Below are 17585 nucleotides of genomic sequence, written 5' to 3'. Positions count from 1 at the left end.
GCCCATCTCTGCTCTAGACACTCACGCTGGGCTTTGCAGAGGAGCCTGGCGGGGGGGGGGGGGGGGGGGGGGGCAGTGCCCTGCTCCATTTGGATGCAGTGGGCACTCAGATCTCAATTCTCTTTCGCTCCTTTGGAAATCCCAGCTTGAACGCTGATGAAAGGCTTCCTTTGAGGGTCATTCTGCTCCTTGGTCCACCATAAGGGGGTGTGGAGCTATCTGTGATCTTCTCTCTGCCTAGCTTCTGCTATGCCCCGGGGCTCAGTGAGCCACCTCAGTCGCTCCCCCTAGCCAGTGCACTAGCCAGCGGAAAGGGATGGGTTCTGGCTCTTTTGCACTGGTATTGCCGCTGGGTCGGCCCCACTGGGCAGCAGGCAGTTATCTCTTATGGTCTGCTGGAAGAAGTAGGACAAACAGTCCATCTGAGCTGACCAAATACAGCTCCCTTAGCCTGTTTCTTTACAGCACATGTTCAACACGGCATTGTTTGCTATGAGAACTTGGCAATGCTGTGTATAGTCATGAGTGTTTGTATCCACCAGTATGCCTACACATGAGTGCACATACCTGTGCGTGTTTGTGGGCATGCATGTATCTGTGTTTGCATGCTTCCAGCTCTCTGGATCATTGCTGTGGCCCTGTGAGGTAGCGATATCACCTTCTGGCTGTCTCCAGCCGTGCTAAGGGAGGATTGCCACCGGTGGCCTGTGTGAAATGAGTCTATCCGTTCTCAGTCCTGTGCCTGGCAGCCAGGAGCCTCTGACTGGCCTCTCCTTTGACAGTCCTAGCAGAGGCTGAGGCTGGAGTACACGTTGGTGACTGGACTCCCCTGTAGGCCTGAGTGGGGGGTTGCCTTCCACGGAAGAGCAGATGCTCTGCTGAGGGAGCTTAGGCTGCCGCTGCCTATGCTGGGATGGAGGGATCCAGTCTCCAGGGCTGTCCATGCATCAGGACATTCCTGTGGAGAATGGGGGGAAGCGTAGTGCAGGGGCGTCCCTGTTCCCCCCCAACAGCCACTCGCGCCCACGTTCCTGTCACCTTTACCTCCCTGGGCCCCCTTTACCACCAAGCTCTTCCAGTTCACCGCCTCCCTTCCTGCCTGCCCCTCTCCTCCAGCCCTCCCAGCAGGGAAGTCACCTTTGCTCAGGTGTTTAGTAGGAGACTGAGTGAAAGGGTCAGAGAAGCCCATATCCCCAAAGGGAGGGGGAACACCAGGGGGCTGCCAATAATCGTTAACATGCCATGGGAACCCCCTGCTAGGAGCCTGCTGGAGCAGCACTTGTGGGAAAGGCAGCTATCTGCACTGGGGCCTCAGTATTACCCAGGCACCCTGCAGGCTGCTCCAGAGATGGGGGATCGCAGGACCAGGTAACCAAGAGGGACATTCAAGCCAGCGAAAGCTCAGGGGAGCAGGGCAGGTAGGCGTGGGAGGGGGAGGGGAAGGGACAGCCTGGTGAGCAGCTTCTGCCCCCCTTTCGTCCTTCATGGCCACTAGGCAGCAGGCACAAGTGACCTTCCAGTGGGACTGAGCCCAGTGGGGGATGTCTGTTCCCAGGGGACAGGCGGGGAGAGCAAGACACCCAGCGGGTCACTGGCAGGCCTACATGGGACACAGCAGCCCCTGCTGGTTGGCTGCCCCACTGGGTCATGGCTCAGGGGATACTAGCCACCCCATCTTCCTCCACTGCAGGCAGGCTTGCTGGAGATGTAGTGTTTTTGCCCTGGGAGGGCTTGTGTAGGGTCTGTGCCTATGTTCCTGAAACAGCCATGTCCGGCGCCCCATGACAGCGTGGCTGTCCCTTGGTGAGTTGTGAGCACTCTTCCCCCTTGCAGTGTGCTTACCTGTGCTGTGCCTTGCTCAGAGTGCAGCTGGAGCAGGGACATGGGATGAACCAAGGGGGGAGTAGGCCTCTTGCCCCCCTGAGATGGACTCCTGCCGGAGCTGTGTCGTGGCCTAGCTTCCCCGATGTGGCTGGGTGGGCAGCGTGAGTGAGCTGTGGCAGGTGGGTCTCAGTCTCCCAGTCTGTGCACGTGGCTGGAACCACTGCTGAACTAGAATCATGATATATCTCCAGGCCGTTGTCCCAGGTGGGGGATATGAAGCCTTTGATTGGTCCAGAAACCCCATGGGGACGGAGCAGCCTATTTCCTCCTCCTCCTGCCAGCCCCTGTTTCCGGTTTACAATCTGCCAGAGGCTCCGAGGAGACCTGGGGCTCTCTGGGTGATTTGCTGACTGGGAGGCTGTCGGCCGAATCCCCCAACCGGTGTCTCAAAGGGCCTGGGATGCGGCTCAGTGGTGAGCCTCTCCGCACCAAGCCCCTTACTATTCCCAGCTCTTCCATTTCCTCCTCTCCCTTTCTGCTGGTTAACGGCAGCAGGATTGATAATGGGCCGTAACTCTTTCTTAGCGGAGCAGCCTCTCCCCTTGGCCCTGCGTTCCCAGGTCTGGGCTGTCCCCTCCTGACAGACATGCGTTGGGGAAGCTGGAAATTGTGGCAGTGCTGAAGTGACAGCGGGAGATGGTCTTCAGCTCCAAGGCAGAAGCTGAAAAAGAGACCATGTTCCTGAGTCTGCAGGCCATGCGTGGAGGTTTCACTCCCTACGTAAGTCCCTGCTTCCCCCCGTTCTGCACTCCCAGCCCCATCCTAGATGCCCTAAGCTGTGGCCAGCTGGGGAGCGAGGAGTGATGACCAGCAAGGATGGTCTGATGCAGAATTGTTGGTGGAATTGTCTGGCCTGGGTTATCCAGGAGGTCTGATTGGATTGTCAGGCCACAAGAGAACGTTAGGACCATCTATGGATGCTCCAGGGCACTTTGAACCACAGAGGGTTCCCTGCTCCCCAGGGGATTGGAGGGCTTGAAGTTGTGTATGTGGGGATCCCATGGGGAAAGGCTGGAGATGGGGTGGGGGGCGGGGGGAAGAGTACCCTAAAGGAAAGGTTGGGGGAAAATCTGAGAAGCTGTTCCTGGCTGCCTCCCTGTCATTGCCCTGTTGCAGTTCTAAGGCCTGGCTACCACAGCCTCCCCTTGGTGGGATATTTGGAGGGCAGCCGGACAGACGAGGGCTTTGCTCAGTGAACCCCAACAGGAGGGGATTTATTGCTGAGTTGCAGTGTTTTTCACAGCGAGGATAACAGGACATTAACCCTATTGTGTTGGGTGCTGTACAGACAGATTGGAAGGAAGTGGGTATTATGACATTTGTTTTTGCAGCTTCTGTCTCTTTGCTGACAAAGCAAAGAACTCTCTTGCCTTCTGAAACCTCCTCCCACCCCCGTCTTCTCCTTTCCTCAATAAAAAGAGCTCTCTTCCATTGCAGCCTGGTGTTATCAGGGTGTTGCTGGAAAGTAATTAAATGAACAGTTGTAACAGAGCTCGGAGGGCCAGAGAAACGAGGGGATTTTAATCAAATCTGGAGGAGCAATTAATAAAGAGCTTGTAACCCTTTAAGGCTAACTCCTGCTGTCACATATTGGAGAGTGCAGGGGTCTGGCTAGCATCTGAAATGGGCATAGAGGGCTGTAAAATGCTAGTCCGTTTTCCTAAACTCTGGAGAGTCCATTTGTTCATTGTGCTCCACAGAGGTTGGCTGGATTGCCAGGATCCCCAGCCATTCGCCTTTCTCTATGCCAGACCTGCCTTTGATTCCAGTACCTGAGCCATCTTGGCAATGAGCTTGGTGGGGTCTCAGTCTGGTCCCTGCTTGTGCATCACAATCCTGGCATGACATCCGTTATAATCTGGAATAGTTGTCAGCCTCATTCAGGGGAGGCCCTTCCGTGTGTGTGTGTGGGGGGGGGGGTGCTGCAGTTCAGTGTTGAGGGGCATGTGTAGAGGGTGGGGGCCCAGGACTGGAATAGCAGTGTTGGGCTGCTGGTCAGGATTAAGGGGTGTCTGTAGAGTTGTGTAGGAGCTGTGGGTCAGAGTGGAGGGGGATTGGCAGGGCTGTAGGAGGAGGGCAGGGCTGGGATAGTGGGGTGATGGGGGACTGAAGGTCAAGGTTGAGGGGCGTGTCTTTGCAAGATGTTTGAGAAATGTTGGACACAGCACTAGAGAGGCTGTGTCTGTGCTGGGTACATTGACTCTCTTAGGTCCCTCGTGAGCTGTTTTTCTCTCTCAAGGTTCAATAATTCTTGATGAAAATAATGTAGCTTTTCTTAGTGCCTTTGCCTCTGGGCTGAAATGAACTCGGTGTTCCATTGGCTGCTGGGAACAGATACAGAGCAGCCTTGCCTGCCCTCCCTCTCACCATTGAGCTTCCTAAGGAGCTAAGTGTGTGGGGCCCACTGGTGCAAGTAGAGGTGTTCTCACTTGGTCCAGGAGTTTCCAGCCTCTCTTCCCCTTCTTAGCTACCTGCAGGGGAGCTCAGACTGGTCCCCACAGGAGACTGTACATTAGGTGTCGAAGGTTGTAGGGCTCTTTCCAACCACGCTAGGTGACCTACAGGCCATTGAAGACCAGGTTAGGCTGGTAAGGGGGGAATGTCCTACCGACCCTGCTCCTTTTAAAATCTCCCCTCTTCCGTGCAGCTGCATGGTTGGCATCTGGCCGTTGTCCATCAGGGGCTGTAAGCATGTTAGCCTGTCACAGCTGTTACTTATGGAATGCTGCTGCTCTTTGGAACATCACTGATGGCCGCAGCAAGGAAGGCCATGGCTACACTAGGAGTGCTGTACAGGTATAGGGATATCAGTGTACCGTAGCAGCAAAGTGCTGCTAGTGTAGCTGAAGCTATACCAGCAAGGTTGCATTTTGTACCACTATAGCGAAAGTCCCACACATGAGCAAAACGAGCTATATGGGCGAAAGTGCAGCTTGGCTGTATAACTGCATCTTCACTAGGACCTCTGCCCATCAGGGGTCCCACCTCTTCACACCCCTGACTGACTGAGTGATGCCAACAGAAGTCTGTAGTGGAGACCTGGTCTAACTGTTGTCCCAACCTCAGGATTTTGCCCTGGAGTGATGGGGAGGGAGAAAGGTCCTAGGGAGGTTGTGGAATCCCTGTCATTGGAGGTTTTTGAGAACAAGTTGGACAAACACCTGTCAGGGATGGTCTAGATTTACTTGGTCCTGTCTCAATGCAGAGGGTTGGACTTGATGACTTCTTGAGCTCGCTTCCAGCTCTACATTTCTATGATTTGATAATAAGGAGAGTGAAAGACAGGGACATCTGGCTTGGGAAGGAGCCAGGTCTGCAGCTCCCTGAAGCAGGGGGCAGCATGAGAGTTTTCCCAGGGTTGTGCATTTGGGGCCCATGTGCCCCAATGCTTGGGATACATCCCTGATGCCCCCCTATTGGTGTTTGTGGTCATGCTTATATGGGCTTCTTGAGGGACAAGAAGGGAGCTATTTATAGGGTTGAAATAACCTGCGGTCTAGTGGGCTCGTGGGACTGCTATTCCTGGAGACCAGATTTCACCTCATTGACCCCCGAAGTGCTCCCTGGGGGCATTAAGCACGAATAAATGCTCACCCAGGTCCTGCTGCTCTTTGCCTGAGACTGAGGGGAGGGCACACTTGCCTCTCTGGTCTCAGCACTTGTAAAAATCAGGTGTCTGTACGTTGCCCCTTGATCCTAAATCTAGCTGCTTATCTCTGAAAGCCCTGCCCTAGGTATAGACACTGCCAGCCTAGGTTCAAGTCATGAGGCAAGATGTAGTGTTAACAGGCCCTCTAGGCCTTTATTAGGAGAGCCACCTCTGTGCAGCAGCTGGCCCCATGCGCTGTTGCTGACTATCTAACAGACACCCCCACATATGGGCAGGGAACTCCGAGGGCATCCTTCACCCAGGATAGCAGGAGTGGGGGACTGCGAGGTGCCATGCTGCCTGCGTGCCCCAAGCTGTGGGACTCTGGGTACGGTGGAGTCAGCGAGGGCACCTGCGCACGTCATGTGCTCACCATGGCTGCACAGATGGGAGGGGGAGGTTCTGTGTCCTCCCAGCCACCATAGCTTGTACAGGGGTGAAAACTGGGCTCCTAGCCCCATCACTGGATTCATAGGCACTGAGCTGGCTCTGGGGAGCACAGCATGAGATAAAAGCACAGGAGAAGGGTCTCTGCCTGCTGCCCCACCGCTCTCATCCCTAGCCTCAAAGAAACACTCAGGGCACCTCAGGTCTTCAGCTCTGGGCTTGAAAGAAGCCTGGGGCTTGCCCCTATATTTTGTTAACCCCTTCATGTCCAAAGGTGGGGCTCTTAACACAGTGTGGAGTTAACTGGGCATGGGATCTGGCACCATGAGGGGAGTGTACCCTACAGCCTTCCCTTAATCATGGGCCTGAGCCACTATCATAGTGTGACCCACCTTCTCTTCCTCCCTCCCTCGCTGTCACTCTTTCCTGCCTCCTTCCTCCTCTCCCTGTCCCACTCCCCTCCCACGCCCCAGTTACCCATTCCATCTATCCTGCAGGATCCCTGCATCTCTCCCATTCTCTTCTGTCCTCACTTTCTCCATGCACTGGTTCCATCTGCCCCCGAGGCTGCCCCCACTCCGCCAAGCCTGGCCCCCTTTCCTGGTGTGTGTTGAGGGGTTCCCCAAGAGGTGGGTGGGTAGGAACAGGCTGGCCTGGGGCTTTCTGATGGGCATGTTCACGATCTGCCCGTCTCTTTCTCTCCCCCAGGTGACACGAGTGCCCGTGGAGAGCTGTGAACAATACAAGAGCTGTGCGCTGTGCCTAGGCTCCAAGGACCCCCACTGCGGCTGGTGTGTCCTTCATAACGTGTGAGTACGGCGGGCTCGTGCTGTGTGTCTGTGTCCCAGCCCTGCACAGCTGCCCTCTCTGCCCGGTCACCTGCAGGGCTGCCCAGGACAAACACTCACTGCCTCCCCCTGAGCCCTTAGCCAGGGCTCCGCTGGGTCTCCCAGGACCAGGAAGGACATGAATCCCCACCCCAACGCGGCATAACAGAGCGTTGTTTCGTTGGGAGCTGAGCATGCTGTTGGATTTTTATTGCATGCCTTTTGCCTGTATGGATTTGTACTCTGCCCATCACCGTGGTATCTGAGTGCCTTCCACATTAAACAGATTGGGTGCCTGTCTGCTGCGCCGACAGGGACTGACGATAGGCCTTGCTAGAGCCAAGCGCAATACAGGCAGGGGCTGTGCCAGTGCCCATTGCTCCTCACCTGTCTTACTATCCTAGTCCTGGGCACTGTCCAGCCTCCCCCCGTCCCATTCCAGTCCTGGGCCCCTCACACAGGGACTCTCAGTGCTGACCTGCAGTCCCCCACTGTTCCCTCTCGAATCCTCACCAGAGATGCTGGCCAATTAGCCTTGCTTGGGTGGCTTCTCAAGGTGCTGTTGCTGAGATCTGTGGTACATGCTCAGCCCCTACAGCTGTGGTCAAACCCCAGCAAAAGGAAGAATAGCCCATCTCAGCGGGTGTGACCCTCAGCTTCCTCCGCTGTGGGTGGTGTCGCCACTCACTGACTCTGTGGAGTGTGTGGGTGCAGATGAGAGCCCTTCAGAGAGAGGCATTGGCTGAGGGGTTGGTTCCCTGCCAGTTTCCAGCTGGTGGCAAACCAGCCTGGGAGATAAGGGCCCGTCCGCCTGGCTTGTGCTGTCTCTCGCTGGCTCCTCCGGCTGCGCTGAGTCCCCTGGAATGAAGTGGTGCTGCGAGGGTGATTGATGGCAGCCCACTGCGAGTCGCCAGCCATCTAGTGCACGGAGGATTCTGAGTGTCAGATCTGCCGGGTGGCTAAGGATTAGACATGAAGCTTCCCTCCCTGATGGGCAGGAGCTTTCCATCCCCCTGCAGCACACATTAATGCAGGCCACACGGCAATGGAGAAGCTCGCCCCTGCCGCCCTTGCTCAGCTGTTCTCCAGCCCTTCTGGGCTTGGCAGCTGCTGGGGCATGCAGGGTGCTGGAGTGTCGGAGTCTGGATCGTCCCATTAGCCCTTTGGAGTCCAGGGCATTTCATCCCTGTGGTGACTTTCCCCTTCGTGACCAGACGATGGTGGTTCGGAGCCTGGTGTGAAATGAGTTGCCGGGGCTCAGCCCAGTCCTGAGCAGACCGGTGCCCACAGCACAAAGCTACCACCATGACAGGCACTAAGTACCCTCCTTGTGAACAGCCTCAGCAGAGCGGTCACGGACTGGGAGCCTTGGAGTCACTCTGCAGCACGGGTGGCAGAGGGCGTGGGGAGAGCTTGACCTGACACTGACCCTTGCCTCAGTCTCCTACGCTGCCTCCAGCAACATCTGCTCCTAGGCAATGCACAATGGGGCTAAGCCTGTAGTGGGTGACGGACTCGGGGAGCTAATAGGAGCTGCCCATCTCTTCGTGCTGTGATGTTTACACTAGTTTCTCTCACACACATGCAAATGTGCCTGATTTCACTATGCCATCTAGGCCGGAAGTACTGGAGCTAACCTCTTTGCTACTCAGGAGGCCTGTGGAGAGCAGGAGCTTTACCACTCAGAGGCCCTGTTCCTCAGCTCCCCGCTGGCAGCACGAAGCCAGCGTCGGTGGCCAAGGCAGCTGGCTGTGCTGTTGAACGTCGTGTGATGGTGCAGCTTGGGGAGAGGCAGCGGGCACAGTCAGACTTGCACAGAGCCAAGACCCCATTGTGTGCCAGCACCCTTATCAGTGAAGGTGGGCTACAAAGTGCAGACAACGGGTGAGAGACGCTGTAGAATAGTCTCCTGCCTTTTGCACTGTTGGGCCTCTCACCTGGTGTGCACAGCGCAGCCAAAATGCAGCACCTCAGGCGTGGAGGGCAGCAGTCAATGCCCAGTGGACAAAGCCGTCTTTCTCAGTGTGCCATGGGATCTTTGATGTCCATGCGGAGCAGGCAGGAGCTCAGTGTCTCCACTCTGAAGGACCCACATGCAGTAACCTGCATGGAACCAAGTTGATTGGCTCTGAAGGGCAAAAGGCTGAGCTGAGCCTGTTGGGATTTGTCCCAGTGGCTGTGAGGGGAGCTGAGGCATTACACACCTGAGCCATAGCGTGGTGAGCTATTCCCTCAAGCTTCCAGTCAAGCTGTAGTGGCCCTGTGGGGAGGAGGGGGTAGGCAAGAAACAGAGGGAAATCGGGGAGGAGAGACCCAAACATGGGATGTGGGGCAGTCCGAGGGAATTTCTGCCGGATGGAGCCAGTGAACTCCTGGCTGGGGGCCTCACCCGGACCTTCCTTTTCCAGACTCGCTGGGCCTCATGCCGTCCAAGGGGCAAAAACTGATGCCGCTCTCTCTATCCCCAGGGTAGATTTCAGGTCAGACCCAATGAGCCGGGCAATAGCTCCCCCAGCAGCGGCACATCCTGCTGTGGTGCACATGTGGTCAGCCACAGATACCTGTGGTTAGCAGTGATGCCGGCACAGCTGCCTGGATAGGCGGAGAGGCTAAACCACAGAGGCCCCTAACTCTGCCCTCCCTCCCCACCTGTGTCTGACAGGAATCGAAGTCATAGTGTTTCAGAGGCAAATCACAGGCAGGGAATCATCCCTCATCCGCACTTACTGTGGGGAGGGGGCGGTGCTAATGGGCTGTAATTTGCTCTGGACAGCTGGGTGGGAAGGCCTTTAACCTGGCAGCCAGGCTTCCAGAGCTCAACTCCATGTGCTGGAGGGATGGGAAAGTGGCATGAAAGATAGAAAAACCAACACAAAGTTGGGGATTTTCTTTTGGGGGTTGGAATTGAAAATCACCTTGGAAGCGTGTCTCTCCCTGCCAAAGCTCTGCCTCTCTAGCCATGCAGAGTGTTTAATTAAACCCTGAGCTGCTGTCTCCCGCCATGATCCCTCGGAGAGCTGGGGGGCTGGGAGGTGGATGGGATGGAGCGTATTTCGGGGTCTCCAAGGTACGGTGTGGCACTGGCATCTGCTCGGGATAAATCACCCAGATTACGGCCAGGATCTTGAAATGCGTCCAGGCATCTCTTCCCCCCCCCCCCTCCATTTAATTAAACTTTTCCCATAATGGAATAATGCTGTTGCAGATAAAGGGAGGGAAAGCAAAGGGAAGTTCTTTGAACTCATTAAGGGGAAGCAGTGCGTCTTGAAGGGGCTGCAGAGTGGGGAAATGGCCCCCATGCCATGAGGGCTGGTAATTCCAGAGCTGCTTTCTGAGAGATCTGGTGATGTACTGGGGGGGAAAGAAGCACTTAGAGCGTAGAGGAAAGATGGGGGGAACTTCAGCATGTTCTGGGGGAGCTGGTTGATACTGGTGCAAGGGGAGGAAGTAAGTTCGTGCACTATCCTCTGAAGACCTGAGTCCATAGCAGGGTTTAGGGTACAAGTGGAAAATAATTTCTCAGGCCACCACACGATTAGACGAGAGCACCATTAGAAGAGCTGGGGGAGAGGGTTAGACTATCCAGGGCATGCTGCACCGCTGGGGTGGCGTACGTAGGCTGGAGTAGCTGGTTGGGGTGCCTTGGAAGAGAGCGGTGGGAGGGACCCAGGACTAGAGTAGCCGTGGGTGCTGCCCGGTGGGTGTGATACATCCTGTCCAAACACCTGCTCTGGGATTGGCTGTAGTTGTTCAGGGATTTAGGGGGGCTCCTGAGCCTGTCTGTAATGTGATGTCCATTCTCCATCCCACCCTGGTAAAGCTCTGACCTGTGAGTTTGCAGCATGTGGGTCCTCTAGTCTTGGCCAGCCTCTGAGCTCTGTGTAAACCTCAGTGTCACAGTAACTCCCCGTGACTGGCCCTCCCACAGGTTTGGGTGGTGCTTAGCTCTGAGCTCGGGGGATTCGCCTTGTCCTCACTGTGGCTGTTTTATTCCTCTGCAGCTGCTCGCGGAAGGACCGATGTGAGCGGGCTGATGAACCTCAGCGCTTTGCCTCAGACCTGCGCCAGTGCGTCCAGCTCACCGTCCAGCCCAAGAACATATCGGTCACCATGTCTGAGGTCTCGGTAAGCTGCTCAGCATGGGGATGTATAAGTGTCACCCGTGCTAGCTTCATTTTGGTGCTGTGGCAAAGTGAAGGCAACAATTTGAAATAAAAATGCAGTATCAAACAAATAGAAAAAATGGTAAATAGATAGTGATTGATTATAAATTACAAGTTCTGAAATCCAGAAAATTGATAAGGGAAGCTAAAGACAGGGTAAAATCCATTCCTGGCAGGACTAGGGCTAATAAGGATTTCTTTAAGTATATCAGGAACAAAAGAAATCCTGGAGATAGTAAAATTGTTAATAATGATGCAGAAAAGGCAGAACTGTTCAATAAATCGTTCTGTTCTGTATTTGGAAAGAAGCAGGATAATGTACTCGTATCACATGAGGTTGATGAAGTACTTTCCAGTCCATTAGTAACTAATGAGGCTGTTAAATAGCATCTACTAGGGATAAGCATTTTTAAATCGGCAGACCCAGTTAACTAGCACCTAAGAGCTGGCTAAGGAGATCTCTGGCTCACTGATGTTAGAGTTTAATAAATCTCTGTTATATAGGGGGAAATTCCAGAAGACTGAAGGAATGCTCATGCGCCAGTATTCAAAAAGGCACACCAGAAAGGGCTATTGCGATGACCTGCTTCACTACAGGCTGCTTAGCTTGACATCAGTCCTGGGCAAAATAATGGAAAAACTGATATGGGATTCAACTGATAAAGAATGAAAGGATAGGAATATAATTAATGCTGGTCAACATCGTTTTATGGAAAATAGGTCTTGTGAAACAAATTTGAATCCAGTCTTTGATGAGATTGCATGTTTGGTTGACAATGGTAGCTGTGTAGATGTAATATACTTAGATTTGGTAAGGCATTTGATTTAGTAACACACAACATTGTGATTAAAAATTAGCACTATACAGTACCAATAAAGCACATGCAAATGGACTAAGGACAGCTAACCAACAGATCTCAAAAAGTAGTTGTCAATGTGGACTCACCATCAAATGGGGTTGTTTCTAGTGGGGTTCTGCAGGGAGAGACTCAACGCTATTCAGTATTTTCATTAGTGATCTGGAAGTCAATACAAAATCACTGCTGGTACACTGTATGGAGAACATGCAGATTGACAGAGTGGTTAATGGTGAGGCCAGGGCAGTCAGACCGAGCGATCTGCATCACTTGGTAAGCTGGACTCATTCAAACAGACTGCATTTTAATATAGCCAGATACAGAGCTGTGCATCTTGGACTAAGGAGTGTAGGCTCTTCCTACAGAATGGGGGATTCCGAAAGGGAGTTAGCGGTCAGAGTGGACAGGCAACTCCACACAAGTGCCCAGAGTGATTCTGTGGCAGAAGAGGCTAATGCAGTCCTTGGGTATATGAACAGGAGAGTAGTGGGCAGGGGAAGGGCGGTGATTTCACTTCTGTATACGGCATAGGAGAGACCAATACTGGAATACTTCATGCAGTTCTGGGGTCCACATTTTAAAAGGAAGTTGAAAAATTGGAGCGGGTGCAGAAAAAGAGGCATAAAAATATTTGAGGGCTGGAGAGAATGCCTTATTGAGAGAGAGACTTAGAGCTCAGTCTGTTTATCTCATCAAAAAGAAGTTGGAGGGTTGACTTGATTATGGTGTCTAAGTACCTTCACGGGGAGAAAATAACAGGTACTAAAAGGCTCTTTAATCTAGCGGAGAAAGGCATGAGAACAACCAATGGCTTCAGTGAAAGCCAGATAAATTTAAATTAGGACTCAGGCATACATTTCTAACAGTGAGGGTGATTAACAATTGGAATAGATGCTCAAGGGAAGTGGTGGATTCTCCATCTCCTGACTTCTGCAGATCAGGACTGAATGCCTTTTTGTAAGAAGTGCTTTAGCTAAACATAAGTTATTGGACTCAGTGCAGGGGTACCTTGATGAAATGCAATGGTCTGCGCTATGCAGACCATTGAGGGGGGGATTTGATAGCAGCCTTCAACTACCTGAAGGGGGATTCCAAAGAGGATGGAGCTCGGCTGTTCTCAATGGTGGCAGATGACAGAACAAGGAGCAATGGTCTCAAGTTGCAGTGGGGGAGGTCTAGGTTGGATATTAGGAAACACTATTTCACTAGGAGGGGGGTGAAGCACTGGAATGGGTTACCTAGGGAGGTGATGGAATCTCCATCCTTAGAGGTTTTTAAGGCCCGGCTTGACAAAGCCTTGGCTGGGATCAGGGGCGGATCTAGTTTTTTTGCCGCCCCAAGCATGGCAGGCAGGCTGCCTTTGGCGGCATGCCTGCGGGAGGTCTCCGGTCCCACGGCTTCGGCGTACCCGCCGCTGAATTGCCACCGAATCTGCGGAACCGGCGGACCCCTCGCAGGCATGCCGCCAAATCTGTGGGACTGGGGACCTCCCGCAGGCATGCCGCCGAAGGCTGCCTGACTGCTGCCCTCGCAGGGACCGGCAGGGTGCCCCCCGAGGGTTGCCGCCCCAGGCATGCGCTTGGAGCGCTGATGCCTGGAGCCGCCGCTGGCTGGGATGATTTAGTTGGGGTTGGTCCTGCTTTGAGCAGGGGGTTGGACTAGATGACCTCCTGAGGTCTCTTCTAACCCTAATCTTCTATGATTCTATGCAGGAAGTCAGACTAGATGATCTAATGGTCCCTTCTGGCCTTGCACTCTCTGAATCTTACCTCCTTCCTTGCCCCCGGAATTTTCAGGAATGAGCGAGCGCTTGCTTCCGCACTCGGGGCCGGGCTCCCCTGCTGGATTTCAGGGAGCATGTGGGTACTGTTCCTGGCCTGGCCTGTTGGCTGAGCTTGGTCCGGTTGATCAGTAACAAGTTCCTCTTGTTAGCTGATTCTCTGTGTGATAGTTCTTCCTCCTTTCCCCAGCTGGTTCTGCAGGCCTGGAATGTCCCCGATCTCTCCGCCGGGGTAAACTGCTCCTTTGAAGATTTCACGGAGTCCGAGAGCCGCATTGAAGACGGGAGGATCTACTGTAGCTCTCCATCTGCAAAGGATGTGATCCCCATCACCAGGGGCAGGGGTGAGTTTAGGAACCACACTTGGTCCATGTCACCTTTAGAATGGCTGCCTGACATACCTTGCAGGACTTTCTCATGGAAGCCACATGCAGATAGGAACTGGGCTGGCCATCGGCTTTCCCCTTATGACTTAGTTCCGCACTTACCATAGTGATGTAGACCTTGAAGCCAGCGAGGAGGCATGAATGTCTGGAATAGTTTGCCGGCTGTTCAGCCATCCCCAGCTGTATATTTTAAACTTACATTAAAAGCCCTGCCTCTTTCTTGCTATCTATAGCTTAAATGTGTGTGACAGCCCCCCTCTCCCTCTCCAGATAGAGGAGAGGGGTAAAGTGTGTCAATACACATGTGGTCAGGGTGTGGACATTCAGACACGCCCTATTGCCACACACACACACCATCCCTGCTCCGTGGGTGAAATTAGCAGTGCTGTAGTCTCCCCAGGAGAGCAGTGCAGAGGCCCTATCATTTGGGGCATTTAAAGCTGGCCTGGACCAGACATGAGGGAATGCCCTGTCAGGATCAGTCCTGCGTTGGCCCTGAGGAGATGGCTGGGTGAGCTAGCAGGTCGTTTCTGTGTCCAACAGTGCTGATGCTGTGGTGCTGGACGTGCAGCAGTGGGAGAGACTGTTTCTGTTCTCTGCGCATTTGAATGTGCATGTAACTGAGCAGCCATTTGTCTCAGGGATAGAGTCAGGGGCACATTCCAGTGGCACTGCTGGGGAGGGCCGGGGGGGGAGCAGGCCAAATTTCAGTGAGTGGCACGGTGACTTGGGGCAAGGGGTCACAACGCTAGTCAGATTTGGCCCAGCCACTCCTCCTTCTGGGCCAAATGGTGTAGTGACCTGTTACACAGAGAGGCTGTCCCTGTATAGTGGCACTCAGGGGAATCCGCCAAGAACTCGGCTCCTGGAGGCGCTGGTTCATACGCTGTGTGGGTAAGAGAGGGGAGACTTAGCTAAGGAGGGGGTAGATGCTTCATTGTGTTCTGCCCTCACCCTCTCCCGCTTCTTGGGCACAGCTGCCTGTAGAGGGCCCGAGTGCCTGACTGTCAGTCTAGCATTGCAGTACCCTACAGGGCTCTGTGGCACCTCATTCCTTAGCACTGGAGCATTCTCCAAACAGGCTGATTTTGCAGCAGACTCCACCAGACTCTTTTGCTGGCCTAGACTGTTCCAGTATCTGGTTTGGGGGCCCTCCTCAGCCCCACACCCTGCTGCTACCATAACACAACCCAGGGCATGTGCGCCTCCGATCCCCCCCTCCAGCTGCCAGCACCACACAGAGCAGGAAGCTGGAGGGGTACTGTCCTCTGAGCCCTGCCAGCCAATCAGGAGGCTTTCTGAAGGAGAACCCTTCCTTTTTATCTCAGTAACTGGGTGATTTTGTTCGCTATTTGGGGTTATTTCGCGCCTCAGGCAACCCCCACACGCTCGCTCGCTGCTGAGCCACGTGCTCCGTTCCATAGGCCTCTCTCTGATCCGTGTCCTTTGTGCCCATGGCCCCTCTCTGAACAGTGCATGCACCTTGTTCTCTTGCAGGCGACAAGCGGGTGGTGAAGCTCTACTTGAAGTCCAAGGAGACTGGGAAGAAGTTTGCTGCTGTGGATTTCATTTTCTACAACTGCAGCGTCCATCAGTCGTAAGTGACCTGGGCTGCGTGAGTGCGTTCTGGGGAGGGGTCAGAGTAGGGCATGAGAGACGGAGACAGGCAGAAGCAGGCAGGGAGAGATGCCAGCTATGCACCTAAGAAACGTGTGTAGACAGGCCCAGAGGGTGCTAGCTGTGTGCTATGGCTCACTGGGATTTGGGGTAGGATTGTTGGCAATCTAAGCCATCTGGTCTTCCCCTTAAGTTTGGTGTAATGAGGGGGCAAGGACTGGGTCAAGGCCCTTGAGATCAGGGGAAACCTCTAAACAGTAATGCTTTATAAATCCATCTCATCCTTGTTGTGCAGCTAAGAGAGCGGGAGTGGGAGTCCATTCCTGCTGCTTCTCCAACAGAACTGTTTGCAAACTTCCAGTCAGACATACCTGTGCAATCTCATGGAAGGTCATCGTGCTGCTCAGGTGGCACTCAAGACAATAGGGTGTCTGTGAAGGTGTAACTTGGCCTGCAGAACCAGGAAGGGAAGAGCCCACAAGTGTGACATTCTGAGTCTACGCTGGGTTTGCAGGACTGGCAGTTAGATAGCCCCCCGCACCCGGCCAGTTTCTTTACTTGTAAACGAAGCGCTTGGACCTGGAAGCAGGCGTGAGACAATAAACATGGAGCCCTACAGTGCCTCTTTTCTACAGTCGCTGCTCAGAGCAGAAGCTCATTTGAAAACTAGGATTTTCTTTTTGGAAAGCTTTGGAAGAAACAGGAACGAGTTGGATACTCACCAGAATGCAGACTCCTTAGCCATTCCTGTGACTCAACCTCCTCTTTTAGGAGCTGAGCATCTTGTTACTCCTCCGAACAGTTAACATGCAGGGCAGGAATGACTTGGCTATGCAGAACTCATGAAATCCGACGGTTTCCTAGGGCTGTTGGCTGGCAGGTTGGGAGGTTCCTGCGAGGCTGCATGGAACATCCTGCGTATGGTGGGGCGTTTGCCCAGGAGTTGTCTAAGTGGAAGTAGCCGTGGATTAGGTTTCTATCCAGACTCTTTGGAACCTTCTTTAAATGTGGATCTACGAGGTCTTTGAGCCAGGCTTGTGATAAAATATGGGGTGGGATATGTGGACTATTGGGATATGCACTGATGGGTGATATACCCCATGCTTAGATAGTATGGCAATAAGTGTAGAATGCAAACTTCAGTTAGAGAAGAATCTGGGGTGTATTTGGGCAAAAAATTCAGAGCTCAAGAATGTGAGTGGTTCTGTTCTGCCAGAAACCCTGTATTCAAGAGACAGGGTGATCAGTGATTCCAGCAGAGTGAATGTCTGGCAATGTGTGTTGGAAAGTTTCCTGCAGAAGAGTTTAGCTCCAAATCAGAGGGGCAGCCTGGAGCTCTGCTACAAAAAGCCTCTTCAAAGACAATTCATCAAACAAGCTGAGTTTTCAACTTTGATCAGGGAAAACGCAGTTGAGATGCGGGAGTCCCAGAATGCTGCCTGGAAACCTGCAGTGAATATTCAGGCTTCAGCATCTGGGGCGGCTGGTGAACAGGAGAGCCTGAATACGCCTATCTGTACCTATCTGCCAGGGAGATGTCTGGATCCAAGCGGAATTGGGAAGGGCCTCTGGGGCATAAAGGCTGGGCATCAGAACAGAGCAGTCAGGACTGTGAGGTGGATAGTCGAGGCTGTGATGTACAGACAGGAATGTTCCCTCCAGGTATTTTGTGTTGGGGAGGTGAGGCCGGTCCCACCTCTGGCAATTTGGTACTACCTGCCGCTTCTTCAGAGAGCAGATCTTTTCTCCTTTGCAGAGCGAGGGGGAAAGAGAGTTTTAAAACTGGACTTTCTCTCTCACCTTGACCCCAGAGAAGAGCTCTGTCTCCCTTCATGTCGTGAGATTTTAATAATGTGAGATCAGTTTGGGCTGGGGAAAGTTGCATGACATTATTTTGCAAATTTAAAAATCAGGTGTGATTTTAAAAAAATAAACCAGTAAAAGAAACAAGACTTTTAACTACAAGTGGCATCAACCATGGCCAGATTGGGGGCCCATCGTCTTGGTCTAGAGGGGAGAGATGCTGAGCGAAGTG

The 17585-nt window shown here is 53.4% G+C and overlaps 1 protein-coding gene across 3 annotated transcripts in view; it reads left to right on the top strand.

Moving 5' to 3' along the window:
* Positions 1-17585, top strand: part of PLXNA1 (plexin A1) — a 324181-nt gene that overhangs the window by 178972 nt on the left and 127624 nt on the right. For all 3 annotated transcript variants that reach the window (XM_054034036.1, XM_054034037.1, XM_054034035.1), the window contains exons 5-8: positions 6629-6729; positions 10749-10872; positions 13738-13891; positions 15431-15530. In XM_054034036.1, coding sequence (XP_053890011.1) covers positions 6629-6729; positions 10749-10872; positions 13738-13891; positions 15431-15530 — 479 coding nt within the window. The remainder of the gene's footprint in view (positions 1-6628; positions 6730-10748; positions 10873-13737; positions 13892-15430; positions 15531-17585) is intronic.

The sequence above is a fragment of the Malaclemys terrapin genome, chromosome 7 (genome assembly GCF_027887155.1).
Source record: "Malaclemys terrapin pileata isolate rMalTer1 chromosome 7, rMalTer1.hap1, whole genome shotgun sequence".
Taxonomy (NCBI): domain Eukaryota; kingdom Metazoa; phylum Chordata; order Testudines; family Emydidae; genus Malaclemys; species Malaclemys terrapin.
Note: the sequence above shows the minus strand (reverse complement) of the source record. Positions and strands in the feature narration are given on the sequence as shown.